General features: G+C 25.6%; 1 protein-coding gene across 2 annotated transcripts in view; it reads right to left on the reverse strand.

The window, feature by feature from the left end:
• LOC112683142 (tyrosine-protein kinase Dnt-like) overlaps positions 1–18,174 on the reverse strand; it is a 62,729-nt gene extending 44,555 nt beyond the window's left edge. Inside the window, exons 1-2 of one of the 2 annotated variants that reach the window (XM_025554044.1) lie at positions 17,697–17,765; positions 13,496–13,612 (exon numbers count right to left, since the gene is read on the reverse strand). In XM_025554044.1, coding sequence (XP_025409829.1) covers positions 13,496–13,595 — 100 coding nt within the window. In that variant the 5' untranslated portion in view covers positions 13,596–13,612; positions 17,697–17,765. The other variant, XM_025554043.1, reaches the window with a different exon arrangement.
• Positions 18,175–18,453: the final 279 nt, after the last annotated feature.

Genomic DNA, 18,453 nt, shown 5'->3' on the forward strand with positions numbered 1-18,453 from the left:
TAAAATAATTCATATTTGGCCCATTTTTTGATAATTCCTATATATACATTACGTAAAATAGCTTACTTTATAGTTGTCAAAAATTGTATTTGTTTGAAAATATTTTAAGACGATACTAATAAAACTCAAATTGTTATACCTTATATCAATAGTCTTCAACCAGTAAGTCACGACCCAATTTTGAGTTGCGTAAGCTTTAAGATTAGGTCGCGAAAAGTCTTCTGTTTAAAATTTAAAAAAATCACATTCATATATGAGTATATTATATTCTGTATGTCATATGATATCAGATAGCAATTTTACTTATAATAAAAATTAAATATTACGTAAATACCTAGAAAAATATAAATTTAAATTTATTCAGCAATAAAAGTACTTCTACAATGGCATACGTTTAGCAATTTTAACTTTTATTTTTGCTTTTCATTGCTAATGATGTTTGTATGAGTCGCGAAAAATGTATGGTGAGAAAGGTGATGCGTGAGTTGAAAAAGTTGAAGACTACTGCCTTTATGGTACAACTACATATAATGATACCTACTGATATAAATGTGAAATTTTTAATTTCATTTTTTTATCGTAAAATTAGGTTAAATAATCTGTAATATTTTATTTTAATAAGTCAAAATGATAAAAAAATACTGTACTTATATTATCAATAATTATTTTATCTTAATTAAGCTTTAAATTTCAAACTTAATTGAAATTAATGAAAGTATAACTCAGGAAGAGTTTTTTTTTTTAAACGTCCAAAAGCCAAATTGATCGCATACATGTCATTAGTCTTTGTCACGTAATTTATTTAACAAAAATCAGTATAGTCAGTCCAGATGTATTTTAACCATTTGTTTTCAATAAGAAGAAAAAATTTGAATATACATGTTGACGATTGAAATAATAAATTGCAAAATGTTGTACGTGTATTTAAAAACCATCATATTTACCTATTCTTATTAATATTAAAAACATACAAACAAAATATTATACTATGACAGAAATTATTCTAAGCTGTCGAAACTTTTAACGTTAATAACTGTATAAATTGTTATAAATGAACTCTGTCTGTAGTTAAATTATATATATTTATAAAAAGGTGTAGGATCGAGAGTGAGGTGTAAACATTATTAACGAGCTGAGGGAGTATGGCTATTATTATTAAGACGTTTATAGGAGATTGCTCAATCCATCATGATGGTAACGTGTAGAGAAGTGAAATTGCTCGTTAGTGAAGGAAATGCTTTGAAAAAATATTTGGTTGAAAAAAATCAAGAAAAATATTTTTTAACAGTGATTATAGGAGTAAAAGAATTGTGTAATGAGGTTTATGGCAATAAAAAAAGCGTTATTAAAAATAAAAATTAAATATAAATTAAAAAGTAGAACAAAGAGATTGTCCCCTGCATACATTGTATACCATTCGAGATTTATATTCCTCAGGGCAATTTACAATTACAGTGGTTTACCAAATAAATGATATTTCCCGGGTCAGACTGGGCGGCGATGGGGCGATTTTTTCTCGTACTGACGTTTCTGTCGTGTTTTTAATGGCCTTTTGCGAACCCCTGTTTCTAATTGCTCAGCCGGCTGTTCTACCATGCACACCCCATCCACACTATCTCACTGAGGTTTTAACATTGCCAATACACATTTGAAATAACAATCATAAAGGGAAAAGGGAAAAAACGAATATATATGGGTATCCATGACTGCGTCATTTGCTTTAAAAATTATTACCGTTTAATACCCTTCTATTGTTTTCGATATTCTTTAAATTTTGGATATCAATTATAGTATGCGTTATGCTAACAAGTTTAATTCATAATCAATAAATCGACGAAAAACTTATATATTTTCATCAAAACTAACTGTAAAGCACATAGAAAATTTAGAATTTTTTGAGGTATTGTTAATGCATTTGTTTTTTACCAGTAAAATATATAACTTTTACACTTTATAACGTTTCAATAAATTACATTATAAAAAATACTATATTAAAGTGTATGGTATGCACTCTAGTGTTACAACAACATTTTAAACGAGAGAAAAAATAAATACCGTAGTCATACACCATGTTTTTATTTTTGTTTCGAGGGGTAACAGTAAGAATCGATACATAAATTACGTACAAGCATCAGTAGTTAAACGATAATCGTAAAAAATTGCCACCCTCCAATGACAACAGTAACAATGCTAGAACAATATTTCACTTAAAAGGGATGATCGAGAGCACATTAAAGCTGTCCTGCAGACGTCACGCTGTTTCTTTTATTCCACGCCCCTTGAACTAACAGACAAATACACACACAACCACACCAACACAATACAGACACAAACAAAAACACACGCACTAAAAAAATAAATTTATGATTTTTATCACTAAAATTGAATCATGTGACGAAATTCTGAGTGAAATTTCGTCCAACTTTATGAAGAGCTAAGAAAAAAACAATATTATTAGTTTAAAATTGTATAACTGTTTATGTTACCAGTAGCTGATTTTAATAATTAACTCAAACTTGAGCTTGGAAATTAATAAAAAAGTTTTAAATACAAGTAAAAATGATTTAAACAATATGCAAAATTAAATTAATAAATTAATAAATAGCAGATAGCGAAAAATTATTAAGCATTTAAAAATAATTGAACCTCATTTTTGTCTATTTTCGTTTTTATATTAAAAACTAAAGAAGAATTTCATAAAGCTAAGGGTCGTATTTTTTATGCTTATACACATTTAAACCCCATAAAAATATAATATACCATACATTAATATGCGTCAAAAAACATTAAATATGCAAAATAACCTAAACATATATGGCTTAGCAACATTATGAAACGAATTTGTATTGAGTCATAAAGGGGGGAATTCAATATTATCAGTAACAAACGTCATAATTTTCATATAACTTCGATAATTTGTATAATGTTCAATTGTCAAGATTATAATCTACAGTAAACTTTTTACAAGTATTATGATTTCAATTGGTTTTATTTTTTCAAATATAATCATTTATTATAATATATAGTAACAGGACGTATTTAAAAAAATTCGACCAATATTTCGTTTTAGTTTAAACTGGTATTCACTACTAATTTTTATAAATAAGAACTTTAACTTAATTTTTTAAATATTTATTGATGTGAAAACATTTTATACAGCATTCTGATTTTTCCGCCTGGACAGAGAAAATTTTTGAACGTTACCTTTTTCATGTAGGTACCTATTAAATTATTAAAAAGAGAGGCGATTTTTATGACAGTTATATCGGAAGTTCTACTAGACCGATTTGCATAGTTTCTTTTTTTTTTTTTTAACGTGAGTATTTTGTGCGCAGATGAACCATCTAAGGAGAAAAGTTCAAACATTTAATATTTGATTAAATGTTTGAAATAAAAAAAAAATAATAATAGTTATTAATTGTTATTGGAAATATTAAATTTTCCGTGTATACGATATCGGTTCGGTATCAACACTGCGGCACGACGCGACGGCATGAAACAGCGGCATGAACAGGGAAGTTTAAGCGGCCACATATTATTGTCTGGCCGTCGCCGGCCATTGTCATACCTCGAGCCTCACCCACCATTAGATAACCGCCCATCGCATGACTCAGCTAGACAAAGATAAAAAAGTGGCATAGAATCCGTTCTCTGTTTAAACAAATATAATTCTTAAATACTATCAATCCTGTCCTACAAACAATATGAAAGCAGGAATTTTAGATTAAAAATATTAACTTCAATTTCTACATAATGATTCTATATTTCTAAGCTCATATATATGTTTTTACATTATCTAAAGTCACCCGTAACAATATTTTATTTATTTATAATTATATATCTAATATTACAATATGAACATTTATCCACCTACAGATAGTGTTATATTATGCATAAGAACGCTACGATTATTTTAAAACTACTGGTCATCAATATAAATAATATTAATTTTTATAAAATAATGATATTGGTATATAATAATAATATACATAATTTATACAATTACGTATCGTATATCAATGAAAATGTAGCTATAACTATAATTATATTTGTCATCGTAATTTAAGTAATAAATAAGATGTATAATATATAAATATTACGCGTCTATCGATTCAAATGAATATTCTATATTCATTTTAATTTTTATTTAAATAGAAAAACAACAATAACGAATTATGTATGAACTACAGATTTATTCAATTTGATTTATAATTGTAATATATTATTTTATATTAATAATTATTTACTATCCAACCTTTAACTATAAAACTAATTGCTTACATGTTATCCAGAATAAAATATAAAAGTATTTTATCAAAATATAATAGTATTAAAATAATTAATTATGATAATTTCATCTCCATGACTTAAATTATACAAAATCTGAATATCCGATTAAAGAACGAAAGGCCTAAGTAGAAAATTAACATCATATTTATAGAGTTAAAATAGTTGTCCCTTGAAATTTCAAGAATATATATAAATAATATTTATTAAATATACTATACACATATGAATTTCGTATTATTTTTATACAACAAAAGATTGAGTAATATATCTTGATATGTAAAATTATAAAATATATATTAGATATTAGTGTACACATGGAGTTTATGGGTGCATATGTATGTGTATGTGTGTGTTTGTGTACTTATTGATAATTTTCTCTTTACATTTTATTTTTGACTAATTTTTTATCTGCTACGACGACAGAAAAAAAAGTGTATTAAATAGTAAACTTTTTGAAAAAAAAAATTAGAATTTGTGTACTAATACTTAAAAATGAATATTTAAAATATTATGTTGAATAAATAATATTCAACTAAAAGATTTCCATAAAATTTCCATAATTTGAGACCATATGAATGGTGTATAAATAGATAGTAACATAATATAAATTATCAAATGTATAATACATACAATCTGTATTATTTTAAAATTGGAAAATATATTTGTTAAAATTGTTTTACTTATTGTAATTGTATTATTTAATTAATGTTTTTTAGTCTTTATTTTCTTTTAGCATATAAGTAACTATGTGTTCCATCAAATTATCGCAACAATATTGTCGCAGTAAAAATATCACAGGAATAACATAGCAGTAAAAATATTGTACATCAATAATCTCGCGAGTCATTACTATCCCAATATTTATTATTTATCATACGATACTAAAGAGTTACAAGATAGTAATTTGTTAGCTTCGTGTTCGAACACTCGTACTGTTTGTACTTTCTAGTGATTTTACTGATTTGGTAATATAACACTGCAGACATTACCAACATATTAACAACTAAAAAATTACACTGTATTGAATTATAAAACCTTTATTACAATCAAAACGCGGCAACAACCAACGTATTTAAAAATTACTAATAAATGTTACTTGCGCGGCAACAACCAACGTATACAAAAAAAAAAAAACCGAACACGACAGGAATGGTATAAGTATATAATTCTTTCTTATTCACAAAAGAACGCAAAATAATAAAAAAAATGATTTGGAGATATTTGGAATACACAATAAAAAAAATAACATTGATACGAAGCACAATAAAAATAGATCAGTTAACTACTTAAATAACGTACCACAAAATTTCCATTTCCAACAAATATAATTATTAATTATGTATGAATATAAATATTTTATCTATTATTATTTTTTTAACTAATTATGAAAATAAATTGTTATATTATTCCGATATTTTTGCCCCAACAATATTGTCGCCATATTTTTACCACGGCAATATTTCTGCGATATTTTGACATGCATCCAGATAACTATAATATTTATATTAAATTACAATATTAATAATTTTAAAACATAAAGATATTGTAAATTGTAACTAGCCCAAGTTTTATTATTAGCCTATACATCTAAAGAAGACACGGTTCTTAAATTATGACCGGGACTTAACGCTCCATAGATCAACGACAATAGGATTACAGTAGGAAAGCATACATGCGAGTGTGTGACTATGATTGTATTCATGGATCTGTAATTAAAATAATCTTTTATTTATGATTGTTTGACAGAAAAAACTATATAGCATCAGAAACAATCATTCATTGTTAATTTTTAGTAAGAGCTTAAAAAAAAAATTAGAATATTATCTGTGATGTAGCTTTTTATTTTTTCAATAATTATTTATAATTGTACAAAAATTTTAAAATTTTACAATTGTTTTATCATTTAAATAACTTCTTATCTATTTTTGATAGCGATAAAACTACATCACAATTAATATTTATTTCTTTAAAAAAAAAAAAAATTAAGCCTTTACTATAAATTTACATTGAATGGATTTGTACAACGTAAAACGTCTTTTTGAGCTGAAATTACTATTGTACCACGTTCACTTAATAACCACAATATAATATTTTATTTTTAATAGTTATAAATACGAACAGTTAAAATAATATGAAATTAATTTTAAACATATGCTTTTAATCAAAATGGTGCGATTTTGTGGTTTGTGTTTATGAATATTATTTTTAAAGAACTTTAATAATTGATAACATTCTTCGTTCTTTATTAAGATCCAATGATTTCAATAGAATTTAGGTTATTATTTTAGATTCATTAACTATAAAAACATTTATCACCTTGTAATTTAATACCTTAGGTCAGTGGTTCCTAAACTTTTTAGTAGTGCGGACCACCAATTTTGTAGAAAATCTTTTAAACTGCCCAATAGTTATAAATGTATAATGTTTACATACGTCAGTTATAACAGTTTATTAAAAAACAATTGTTTATCAAAAAAAAAAATCATTGAAACAAATTATTCAAGAATTAAACAATTTAATGTAATTTTTCGTTCAGACAGACACACAGATTGTCGAAATATAGCCCATCAAGCTTCTAAGTGCAATTTTATAAATTACTAAAAATCCTTGCCGAATATTTAACTAGAATGGTAATAATGGTTTAGTTTTGAAAAACGATTTTAGAGTCTGATTACATGAAAGTGCAATCAACGAATCTTTTTCACTTGCTTATATTTAATATTTTAAAAATATATGAAAATAATATTAATATAATATCATTCATGTCCCAGTACCACCCTGCTCGCGGCCCACTTGTGAGCCGCGGCCCATAAGTTGGGAACCGTTGCCTTAGATTATTTATATTATAAAATATTTTGAAATCCTAAATCAATTTTATTCTTATTTCAAAAAATAATATAAAGTGTATGTATAAAGCAAGTAAGTTAAACTAATATTTAATTTATTTTAGGAATATTTAATATAGGTAAAAAAGATAAGAAAACTACTTATGAAAACTGTTAATTCATATAGGCATTTTATTCTTTACACAATTTTAAAATTATAAAAATGCATTTTTAGATTAAAAATATTATATATCATAAAAATAATTACGCAAATTATATTTTTTTATATATTTTTTAGTTACAATAGATAAATTCGTTTTTTCAATACACTAAACAATAAGAAATAATAAACAGTTTATTGTTCTAAGCATTGAACTTTATAAATATTTCACAGATTATAACAGTAAACATTCTTGTATATTTAGAATCATTTATGATAACAGTTTATTCGTTTAGCCAGAAAATAAATAATTTACAACAAATTTAAAATTCAAGTTTAAACATAATTACCATAATTAAGTTGGAATATTAATTATTTAACTAATTAAAGATTAAAATAGTTCTATTTCAATGTTTAGGAATCATTGGAGACACTGCGATAAGTATAGTATATTTTAATTATCGTATTTAATATTTGAACACTCAAATGATAAAAAAATGTATGATAAATAATAACTTCTTTAATAATTTTTCCGGTAAATGGTATACAAGGTAATATATATATATATATATATATATAAGTAAATATAATATAAATGGTAATATACTTTAACTTAACTGATAAAAATTAATTAAGAACTACGTGGAAAATTGATAAATATAAAAAGTTAACATTATCACTTAGTACATTGATAATTTTAATGAATCATTACATGTTATTTTAATGAATTTTGTATAAGTCTTTTACAACTGTAATTAGAATGTCTAAACATATTTTAAACAAAAATTATACTAACAAAAGTAATCATAATATAAAGTAAACGTTAGGTATTTTTATATAATTTTGTTACTCTCAAAATCTATAATTTTACAATTCAAATATTACACATTATATATATTTTTGAAAGATTTTATATGACTAGTGGCCAGCCTCGACTCCGCACGGGTGCAATACTGGTACTAAATAATACAGAAAATCTTTATATAAAACGTTCACAGTTTTTTTGTCATTAGACAATACTAATGATTTCTTTAGAGGTTACTCTTGAAAGAACGATATATAATTGACAATGTGAAAAATATTCAACGCTCAAATCTAAGATTGCAACGTTCAAAGTATATCCCTGGGATTTATTAATAGTCATTGTAAAATATATATTTACCAGAAATTGTAGATGTTTAAATAGGAATGGTAAATCCGATGGTATTAGTGGAATTCGAAGAATCAATACATCTTCGATACCACATCTGGTGAGTATTGTGCACTCTATTATGAAAGTTTTTAGTGGTTTTACCAGCAAACGCGTGCCATTGCAAAGTTTAGGTGGGTTCAGATTTCCTAATAAAATAACAGGCCAACCTACTTTCAATACCATTTTATGAGGGGGAGGGGAATCCAGACGAGCTCAAAGAATTAAGAAATTCTGTAGGAAAATGAACAGATTCTTATAAATCGAGAACAGTATCAACCGAGTAATATATTTGCATCGGCGCATCAGTCTTTGAAAGAATCAAGTTATTTACCTGAACTACTTCTTCATTAGTTGGTGATCTGTGTTAGCTCTCCATTACCAACTTTTAGCAGAAAATTTCTCTAAAAAAAGCCTATTCTCAGGTGAAATCATAGAAACCCTCATGTTAGTTTTAAGTTCTAATTTATTGACGTGTGGCCAAAGCTCTCAGATCTGTGGCTGTTCAGTTGTCCATTTTGTTCGGTGTTACTATGTATCTGTGTGGACAATTCTCTGACTCTCTGTGTTCGATATCCATCCCTATCCTGGCCGAGGTGAGCCTCATGTTCCATTGACGATTTTTCAAGTTCCATTTCCCTGGTCCCCACTTTGGAAATTAAAAACCAAAATTATATTATTCGTTTGTGCTTCGTTTGTGCTGGTTTGTGCTTTCAATCCTGTCGTTTGTGCTCAACCCTTTTCCAAGCAATCTGACTTTCAAAGAGAGTGGGGGGCTGAGGACATGATTAGCCCACCACCGTGAAAATTCAAAACCACAATTCAAATACACAATACAAAAAATGCAGCAAAATATTCAAAAATCAAAAATTTAATTGCTACCTAATACATATTACCTATTACATTATATCTAATTAGTAATTCCATTAAAATAAAAATATTTAGAATTTAAAAAAAATTACTAAAAATTTTAATTAAACATACTTTAAAAATATGACATTAATATTAATATTGAATAATATCAATGTCGATATTTCATTATTTGTTAATTTAAAATAATAATGAAACTATAAATTCAATATAACATAAAATTAATTTTTAAATATTCATAATCAAAGTATTCAAATAATTATTTAACTTTTCATTTATATGGTTAATCTGTCTTTTAATGATAATTAATGTACTATTAATAATAATAATAATAATCATTTAAGAATTAAAGTTTAAAATGTATTATTTTGGATGTAAAAGAATGTAGAATGACACATCGCGGTGCAGCACAATGGATATTAAAATTAATTAATATAAAATTTGTCAACAGTTATAGAAATTTGTCAGCAAATTGATAAATATTCTTAAATACTAATAAAACCAGCATATTTCTAATTTCAAGAAAAAAAGAATTATTTTTTAAATCTTTTCAAACCGGTTTTTGTAAATGAACAGGGATTCCAGTGACGTAGAAATGAACCATATTATTAATTCATACTTAATAACGAGTATAAAAATAAAATTAATTTATAATATAAAAATTTAAAAAACCGTTAACTTGGTATAAGATTGAAAAAATGTCATCAATTATTTCCAAAATAATTATTTCACTATTTTTATATCAAAAATCTGTCATTGAGTATAATTATAAATTTAATAAAAACCCATCAAAACTAATTTATAAATATAAAAATTATCACTATTATTTCTTTAAACATAGTCTTTAACTTGTATTTCAAAAAGAACAGTTGAGACTAATATATTAACGTAAAATAACAATGCGAACTAAAACGACGGAGAAAGAAAAATGGTCATACGTATTGTTCTAGATTGTTATAACGCCACAAAAATAAATAGGGGAGAGGTGGACAGAGTGAAAGAAACAGAGCAAGAGCTTTTGAAGGGTTAATATTTAATGTTAGCAAGTCTACATTGAAAAGGCGGAAGCGGCACATGAAAATTAATTCCTTCGGGCCTAAGGGCTTTTTAACGTTTAATACGCTGTTATTCTTTTGTTGCTCTACTACGAAAGCTCTCGCTCTCACTCAGCCACCGTCCTCTAGCGTGCCATGGCATTTTGCATATATACCACCCTTGGAATGGCAGTATACGATCTCCTCTCAGGAAAGCTTGTAATAATATTTATTTTTCAAATATAAATAAAAAAAGAAACCCTCCTGATAAAAAAAACAAACTATTGAGATTGCGGAGGATATGAGTAGGGTCTCTCCATCTCTCTGAATTCAATTAATAAAAAAATAAAAAACAATATAGCTTCGTATTAACAATTGACATTTTCCACCATTCCAATACCCGGAGTAAAGAAAAACTGTTTGTAATTTGTTTTTGACATACATGTTTAAATTAATAAACGTGTACCAATCCTAACAATGTTTTTTTATTGATCGATTTTTGAATTTTGTTTTACTTATTAAATATAAAATGATGCACCGTTATAGTATTACAAATGAACACATATTGTTTAATTTTATGTGGTTTTATTTCAATATTATTACGATATATATATTTTAAAAAATAGATGCAATGTACATATATATATTCTACATTTAAAAATTCAAAAGTAGTGAACAACTTGTTAGTTGCAATTAAACTAAAATTCGTTTATATACAAAATTAGTAAATCTAGTTTAGTGTATAATTAAGTTATCAAAACATGGCATTCAAATTGCTAAATAAATATTCAAACTCGTTTAATGATAGTTAATTTTTTATAAAAAAAACCCATAATTTAATAGATCAACATTATATTGTAAAAAAAAAATAATAATAATAATAATAGATGTTTCCATTAAGAGTATTGTATTTTTTACTGTAGATTATGTTCAAATAAGCTGAATTAAAATAGTCTGTAGTCTGAAAAAAAGTTAAAACGCTAGTATCTTACACTCTCCATAAAGATAGTAAATAGAAAGCAGGTTTGGCATTTAGTAAACTAACAATACGCTTCTAAGTCATGAAAAGTCCGGTAAAACAAAGAACTATAGGAATTTTTTGTAACAATTATTAATTATAACTGTTGCATTTATTGACATAAAAATACCTTTTACTTTAGTTATTTTTTACCTATTTGCCTAATTTTTTTTAAATATATTCGTTAAAATATAAAACAACACAAATGTACTTGTAAAATTAACGAAATACATGGTAAGCAGGACTTAACGAACTATAACTTCTTATTTCATAAGAATAACCTCTAAACAGAGATAGAAATACATCTCAATACTATATTTGTGTATCAATAACTTGAATAAGTATTAACTTTTATTCTTACTATTTTAACTATATTTCTTAAAAAAATATCAAATATAATTTTGTAACTGGATATTTTAATTAAAATTATAGTACACGTGTTAACATTTTTTTTAGTAAATAAAATGAAAATGAATGATTGTTATTTTTAAAATATATGCAAATAAAATCATAATAACATAAAATTCACAAAAACCTCTTATAAGATTTTTAAATTTTAAGTTGCAAAAGAAGAATGTAATTTAAATATAAATATTATTTACAATGTTCAAAACTTAATATATTACAAAAAACTTTTATTTTTTCATCAAAAATAAATTAACATTTACATTTTAAAGAAAGGGAAATTACCTTTTTTTCGTCTTATAATGCAATGAAATGAAGAGTATTTCTTATTTGTAACGAATAAAAGTTAAAATGATCTAATTCTTCATTAACTTTACTTTTATCTTTTACCAACTTCTATCCATTTTTACACAGCGTTTAATTTTGTAATATTACGATGTTCCAATTGGCTCGCCAAAAACTCACCCTCTACTGGAGTTGCCAATTTGGTATCTTGTTTTATACATAAAAAGCTTTGAGCTTTCAAATAATGCACTTTATTTTTTTTTAAGGTCAAACACCCTACATTACGGCTAGTGATGTAAAAGGGTTCTTTGTCAGAGCTCACCAAGTTTAATGGAGACAACGACGGCGGCAAAATCTAATTTTGAAGGCGCCTATAAGCGTTTTACAGATGGTTTCGTTTAGAAAATAAAATTGCAATATTTTCTAAAAGAATAAGTTATGTGGTAAGAAGAAAAACTTAAAAATAATTCAATAACTGCGATTGAAGTACTGTTATACAAACGTTTAGAAATGAAATGTAATTATATAAGAAAAATAAATAAAACACGAATTGTACTTTTAAACCTTCAAAGAAAATATTACATTAACGGATAAAATTAATTTACATTTAATTAAATGGTTATAGTACAAAACAGTTTTCAATAAGAATGACGTAATGATTTAGATGATTTTTTTCCAGTTATAGATTAAATTAATAAGTACAATCAATGTGTATATAATTTAACAAAAAAGTTAAACAATGAGTAATGTAATTGTAAGGTTATTGTATATTATCGAAATCGTCAGTTAAACAATCTTAAAATAGAGATATATTAAAATGATTTTCAAACAAAAATAATAAAACCTAATGAAAGTTTAATTTAAAAATATTAAAATGTGAAATATTATATTATGTAGTAAAAATTAAATAATATACATAATTTATTGAGATATCAATAAAAATAAACCTGGTAACAAACCTAAGTAGTAGATTGCAAGTGGCTACTTTAAAGTTGAATAATATTGCTTGTTATTTTTGAAGACCACTAAAAAATTTTTTATGTAAATTGTTTATATTATGTTATTTTACAGCACAATTAAATGCATTAGCTCTGTTAAATTTCTAGTACATTGAAGTATGTAAATTTATAATTATAATCTTATAACATTTTCTATAGTACAAATATATTCATATTCTACTACAGCATACAAATTTATTTTAATATGTTATACTATTTTAATATATTTATACATTTACACGAGAATAATACTAGCATTCAAAGTAATTTAAATAAATGTCATTAGTATTAATACTTTAAACACAAAAGCTATGAGTTCTGTTATAAATTTAATAATATTAAAATCACCAAATCACATAATATAAATAAATATATTAATATATAATATAATGTTAGGAATTATCTAATATAATTCACTTACCCATAATCCTTTTAACTTCTTTTTGACTTATAAACACATTCAAGTGACCCGCAGCACTTGACAAGCAATACAGCACAATAATAACAGTGATGAACCCCATCTGTGATTCTTTTCGTCCTATAAAATAACAATAATTTCTACATGATATTATGTGTATTATTATTTTTTTACAACATGTAACACTTATGTGTAACTATGCAGACCACATGGTATTAATATGAGAATGATGTCATATTATAATTTAGGAATACTATACTCGTTCACACGCCAACGCGGAACGGAGTAATATGGTTTAGAACTCGTAAAATTCTGATCAACACTTTATGATGAGATCATTCATGTTAATTAAGTGTAACTAATGACTATAATCTTCAACAGTATAAAACTGAATATCGTTTTTTGAAATCACAAAATAACTTAACATAAAATATATTCCAATCTATACCCATAAGAGTTATATTTTTTAAGTAATAAATTTGTTTTTAAGAATGTTTATTTATATAATTAAATGCTATTATCATACTATTAAGAATCGTATTCATATACTATTTTTATCTAATGTATGACATTTTTTAAATAATTATTTAACATTAAAGAACGAATTGTCACCTAAATTTGATTCTTAGTAGGAAATTGAATAAATGTCTTTTTAATTTATATTGAAATTTTAAATTGAAAGTATTTTATCTCATTAAGAATGCGGGAGATATTGAAGATTACATAGGATTAGTAGCACGAGAAAGAAATGATTTTGTTGTCACCATTCTTTCTTTAGGTTCAGGTAAAGACAATAAAGTAAATAAGTTCAGGATTTAACTACTAAGTATATAGATTGTTATTATTTTGCTAGTATTAAACAGCCCTGGATATTTTATATAGGTTCATTATCAATTTAAGTATTTTATAGATACTCTATTGTAATAATATAACAAAACTTATTTTGTCTCTTTTGGTATTTTTCCGATTTTTTATAATAAGTCTTTGAAATGTAATTGTTAATAAATATCTGCATGTTTAATAAAAAATGTGTACGTTTTATTCATAATTAGATATAAAAATAATTCAAAAATAATTTTTCTGAAGTTGTTTTATGAACACTTGTAAATTATTTCGGAATTTAATACAAACCTATTTTAATACAATGATAGCTGATTGCTTTACAGCAGGGAATCAAAACAGGTTACAATCCGGAAAAAAATTGAAATCTTGTATGAACCATAAACCAAAACCTGACAAATATGTGAACCTGATGTTTACCCGAAACCCAAATTCAAAGAAAAATTAAATGCAATTTCAATCCAAAAAACATGGATCAAATTAATATTGGAATGCAATTTAAAATATTAAATCCATGCCCCTCCAAGGCCAAAAAAAAAAAAGAAATTTTTTTTATTATTGATGACGTGTAATATATTCGTAGTTTCATTATTACGCTTTGAACTTAAAAAAACAAATATACAAATATTATAATTATTAAATAATTATATTGATAGGTGTTTGAAAAGTTTTGTTAACTATGCTGTTTTTATATTCCAATAGCTATTAATTTACTATAATGTAAAAGCAAACTGTTAATTGGTAAAAAAGTTGTATAAAATAATATCTATTTATAGCAGTTATTTATCTTATTTATCTGTGCAACGAAAAAAAAAGATAACGATTATTTTTGCTAACCCCCCCCCCCAGAGCAAGATAGAATTTATGCCACTAGTTACTTATACATAGATTTGTTAAATATTTTCTAAAATATTATAAAATCTTAAGCTACAGAATATGATTTTGAAAATATACAATTAGTATACTATTTCTTAGAGTCAAGACTGAAAGAACAGATCTTAAGTCGCAATATTTTATGAAATATATATTTTAAAAATACATTTTCTCCATTTTTTTCATTATAATATTGGAAGTTCTGCACATAATATTATATCTCTCAAAATAAAATTTCAAACCTTAATTTTTACATTAGGAAATGTCTTTATTGAAAAACATCTAAATTAAAAACAAATCCAATATCTATACTTAAAAGATTTACTTAATATTTTAATATTTATCAACATGTTTTTGTTAAAAATATAATATCTGACATTAAAATATAAAATGTAATACAAATATTATATATAAATGAACAATAAAAATAAATCTTTTTTTAACGGTTTGTATACTAAAATATAACAATGAATAAACTATTGAGTATTGATATACTCCCGATTCCCACATCATACCATAGATTTTATAGATGTTTACTACATGATTATTATCTACATATTGGGGTAAAACGTTGTATAGAAAGTGGAACACAATAAAAATGTGTTGAACCTATTTTGACAGGTGATCAGCTAAAAGAAGAATAATATGAAAACGTCATGTATATAAGAAACATATCAACACAAATGACAGCATTTAAATTGTTAAAATTTAATTGTGCTTGACAGGCAAGAGGGGTCATTTCTATTTCTATGGTTTATGTCTATAAACCGTCAATAGTAAATAATATTTACCATATATCGAAACTCAAATACAAACGTAAAAAACAAAATATAAAATATAATTTATATTACCAATATTGTTTACTAATCGTTGATTTCATTTTGTACATTGAATGTAAATGTATTCATTTCACAACTAAATAGTACAATTATGGTTAAAAACTATTCAATATTTAACTGTAAAGATTTTTTCGATGTAAATTAGAGAGGAACTTAAGGAATTACTTCCCACCATAATAATTTTCACAGACTTAAACACTTACATCTCACTAAAACAAATTCTCGATAACGATTATTACATTTTTATTTTTCAAAAGAGAATATTATAAAATGCATTACGTCCCAATGTTGAATATGTTGATAAGTGTAAGTTATATATTTTATACATAAAATGTTTCAAATTTTATTTACAATGATATTTTACAACGATTTACTATCGAAAAATATTATATGTACAATATATATGTCAACCCGGTATCAACAATATCGATAGTTAATTACTATAAACACAGTGAATCCATGGAATGTTATTACGAGTATATGTTTATCTAAATAAAAATTGGAATTTCTCATCTTTAAATAACAACAATAACGCGATCTTTAATGAATTATAATGCAAAAGTCTGTCCTATTAAAGAGATATTATTTTAAAACTATTGGCAAATAAATTTAAATATTATTTTATGTTGAACTTAAAATATCATTTATTTTTAATAAAAAATATTTATGTACTGTTTTTTATAATCTATTATAACCGTAAACTGTAATTACCATATCAAGGTACATAAGTTAAATTATTATATTGGACTTTAAAAATATAAAGAGGGATTATGGAAATTATAATGGATAGAAGTCTCTTGTAGGTCTATGTTATACTAAAAATACTATTACCTTTCTCCTTCTCCTAATCTAGTTAGCCAATATCTACTACACATATGATTTAATTATTTTTTCATATCACAATTTTAATAATGTTATAGAAGAGACATATGTTTATATATTATAAATATAATACACCATGTTACTAGATAATAAAATCAATTCAAATAGTATAATTTGTTTTCTATTTTATAGAGAACACTTATGACTTAACTAATATATTACTTCATTACTATTTATACTTTAAGGTTATAATTTTTATTTCCGTTCATACATTTGAAGTTAAAATGATTTACTCAAATGCAATTAAAATATTAATAACCAATGTATATGGCAGTTAAAATTGTTAAAATGTTTTCAAAATTCTTTGATAGATATTAAAATGTCTCATAGATAACAACTAGTAACTATAATTACTCAAAAATTATTCAAAGATATTGATAACGTAAAAGTTGAAATGTAGGATCATGCCGCAAAAAAATTATCCAATTTGTGTACTTGGTTATAAGTAAAATATTCTTTATTCTTGTTCCATACAGAGCTATATTGTTAAGTGATGAGCATGAATCTTACTTTATTAATATATTCATATATATAGATATGTATATATATAGTATAATTATATGATTAATTATAAATTATTTTTTTTTTTTTGTGAAATTATTTTTTGAATTCGTTGATTCATTTTTAAAGAAGTTGTGTGTTTTAGCAATTTTTCATAATTTTCAAAGTAACTGTATTTTTTTATGAAATAATAATAATTTTTTTTACGAATACTTGAAATAAACACTATAATCTTATATTATCGAGAATAATAATAAAATAACAATTACAATTCCGTTTTTTTGTACTTTTGACGATTATCCGATCACAAAAGATATGTGTATCCCGAACTAACAGTTTTTCGTTTTTACCTTGTTCCGTATTCGACGAGCTAAGTACAAAACCATCTACGGTCGCAACGGTCCATTATTACGAAATTATACCCGAGGTATAATACGGCCACCATATGGGTACGTTTGGTTTTTCTCTCGTCGTGCGATCAACGACTGGAATAGAACGATGGTTAAACAAAATATCCAAAATACGCACAGCAGTATATTTGCCCCACGACAGGTTTCCGCGTACGTCGCGGCCGAGAACACCGCGGGCGCGAACCGTCGGCAATCGGTCACACAAAATATGCGACAGCGACGCGGTGCGCGCGACAATCACTACGTGCCGGCACAAGAACGCGCGGAGAACTGGTGGTCCACGTGGTGTGCGCACCGGTGACCGGGAGACGGCGAACGAGACGGCGACGACGGCAGACCAGACCGCCGCGCGTCGTCGGTCATGCGCCCATCGCTTGTTGGGATAATGCGCTAAACGGTGGCTCCACTCGCCGCCGACGTGACTGACGATGGCGGTGCGCGTCCATCAAGTATTCATTGTTGCCCCGCGCGCATCGTAAACGACGGGTCTCTCGGGTGTTTGTCGCGTAGTATTCTAATACAACGTGAACAACGAATAGATTTTTTCTGGTGAAAAAGACGACCGGGACGCGTCGGAAAATACATATAAAGAAATCAAATGGCTAAAGGTGACGGT

This window comes from Sipha flava, unplaced genomic scaffold (assembly GCF_003268045.1).
Source record: "Sipha flava isolate LNK unplaced genomic scaffold, YSA_version1 220_pilon_pilon, whole genome shotgun sequence".
Classification (NCBI taxonomy): domain Eukaryota; kingdom Metazoa; phylum Arthropoda; class Insecta; order Hemiptera; family Aphididae; genus Sipha; species Sipha flava.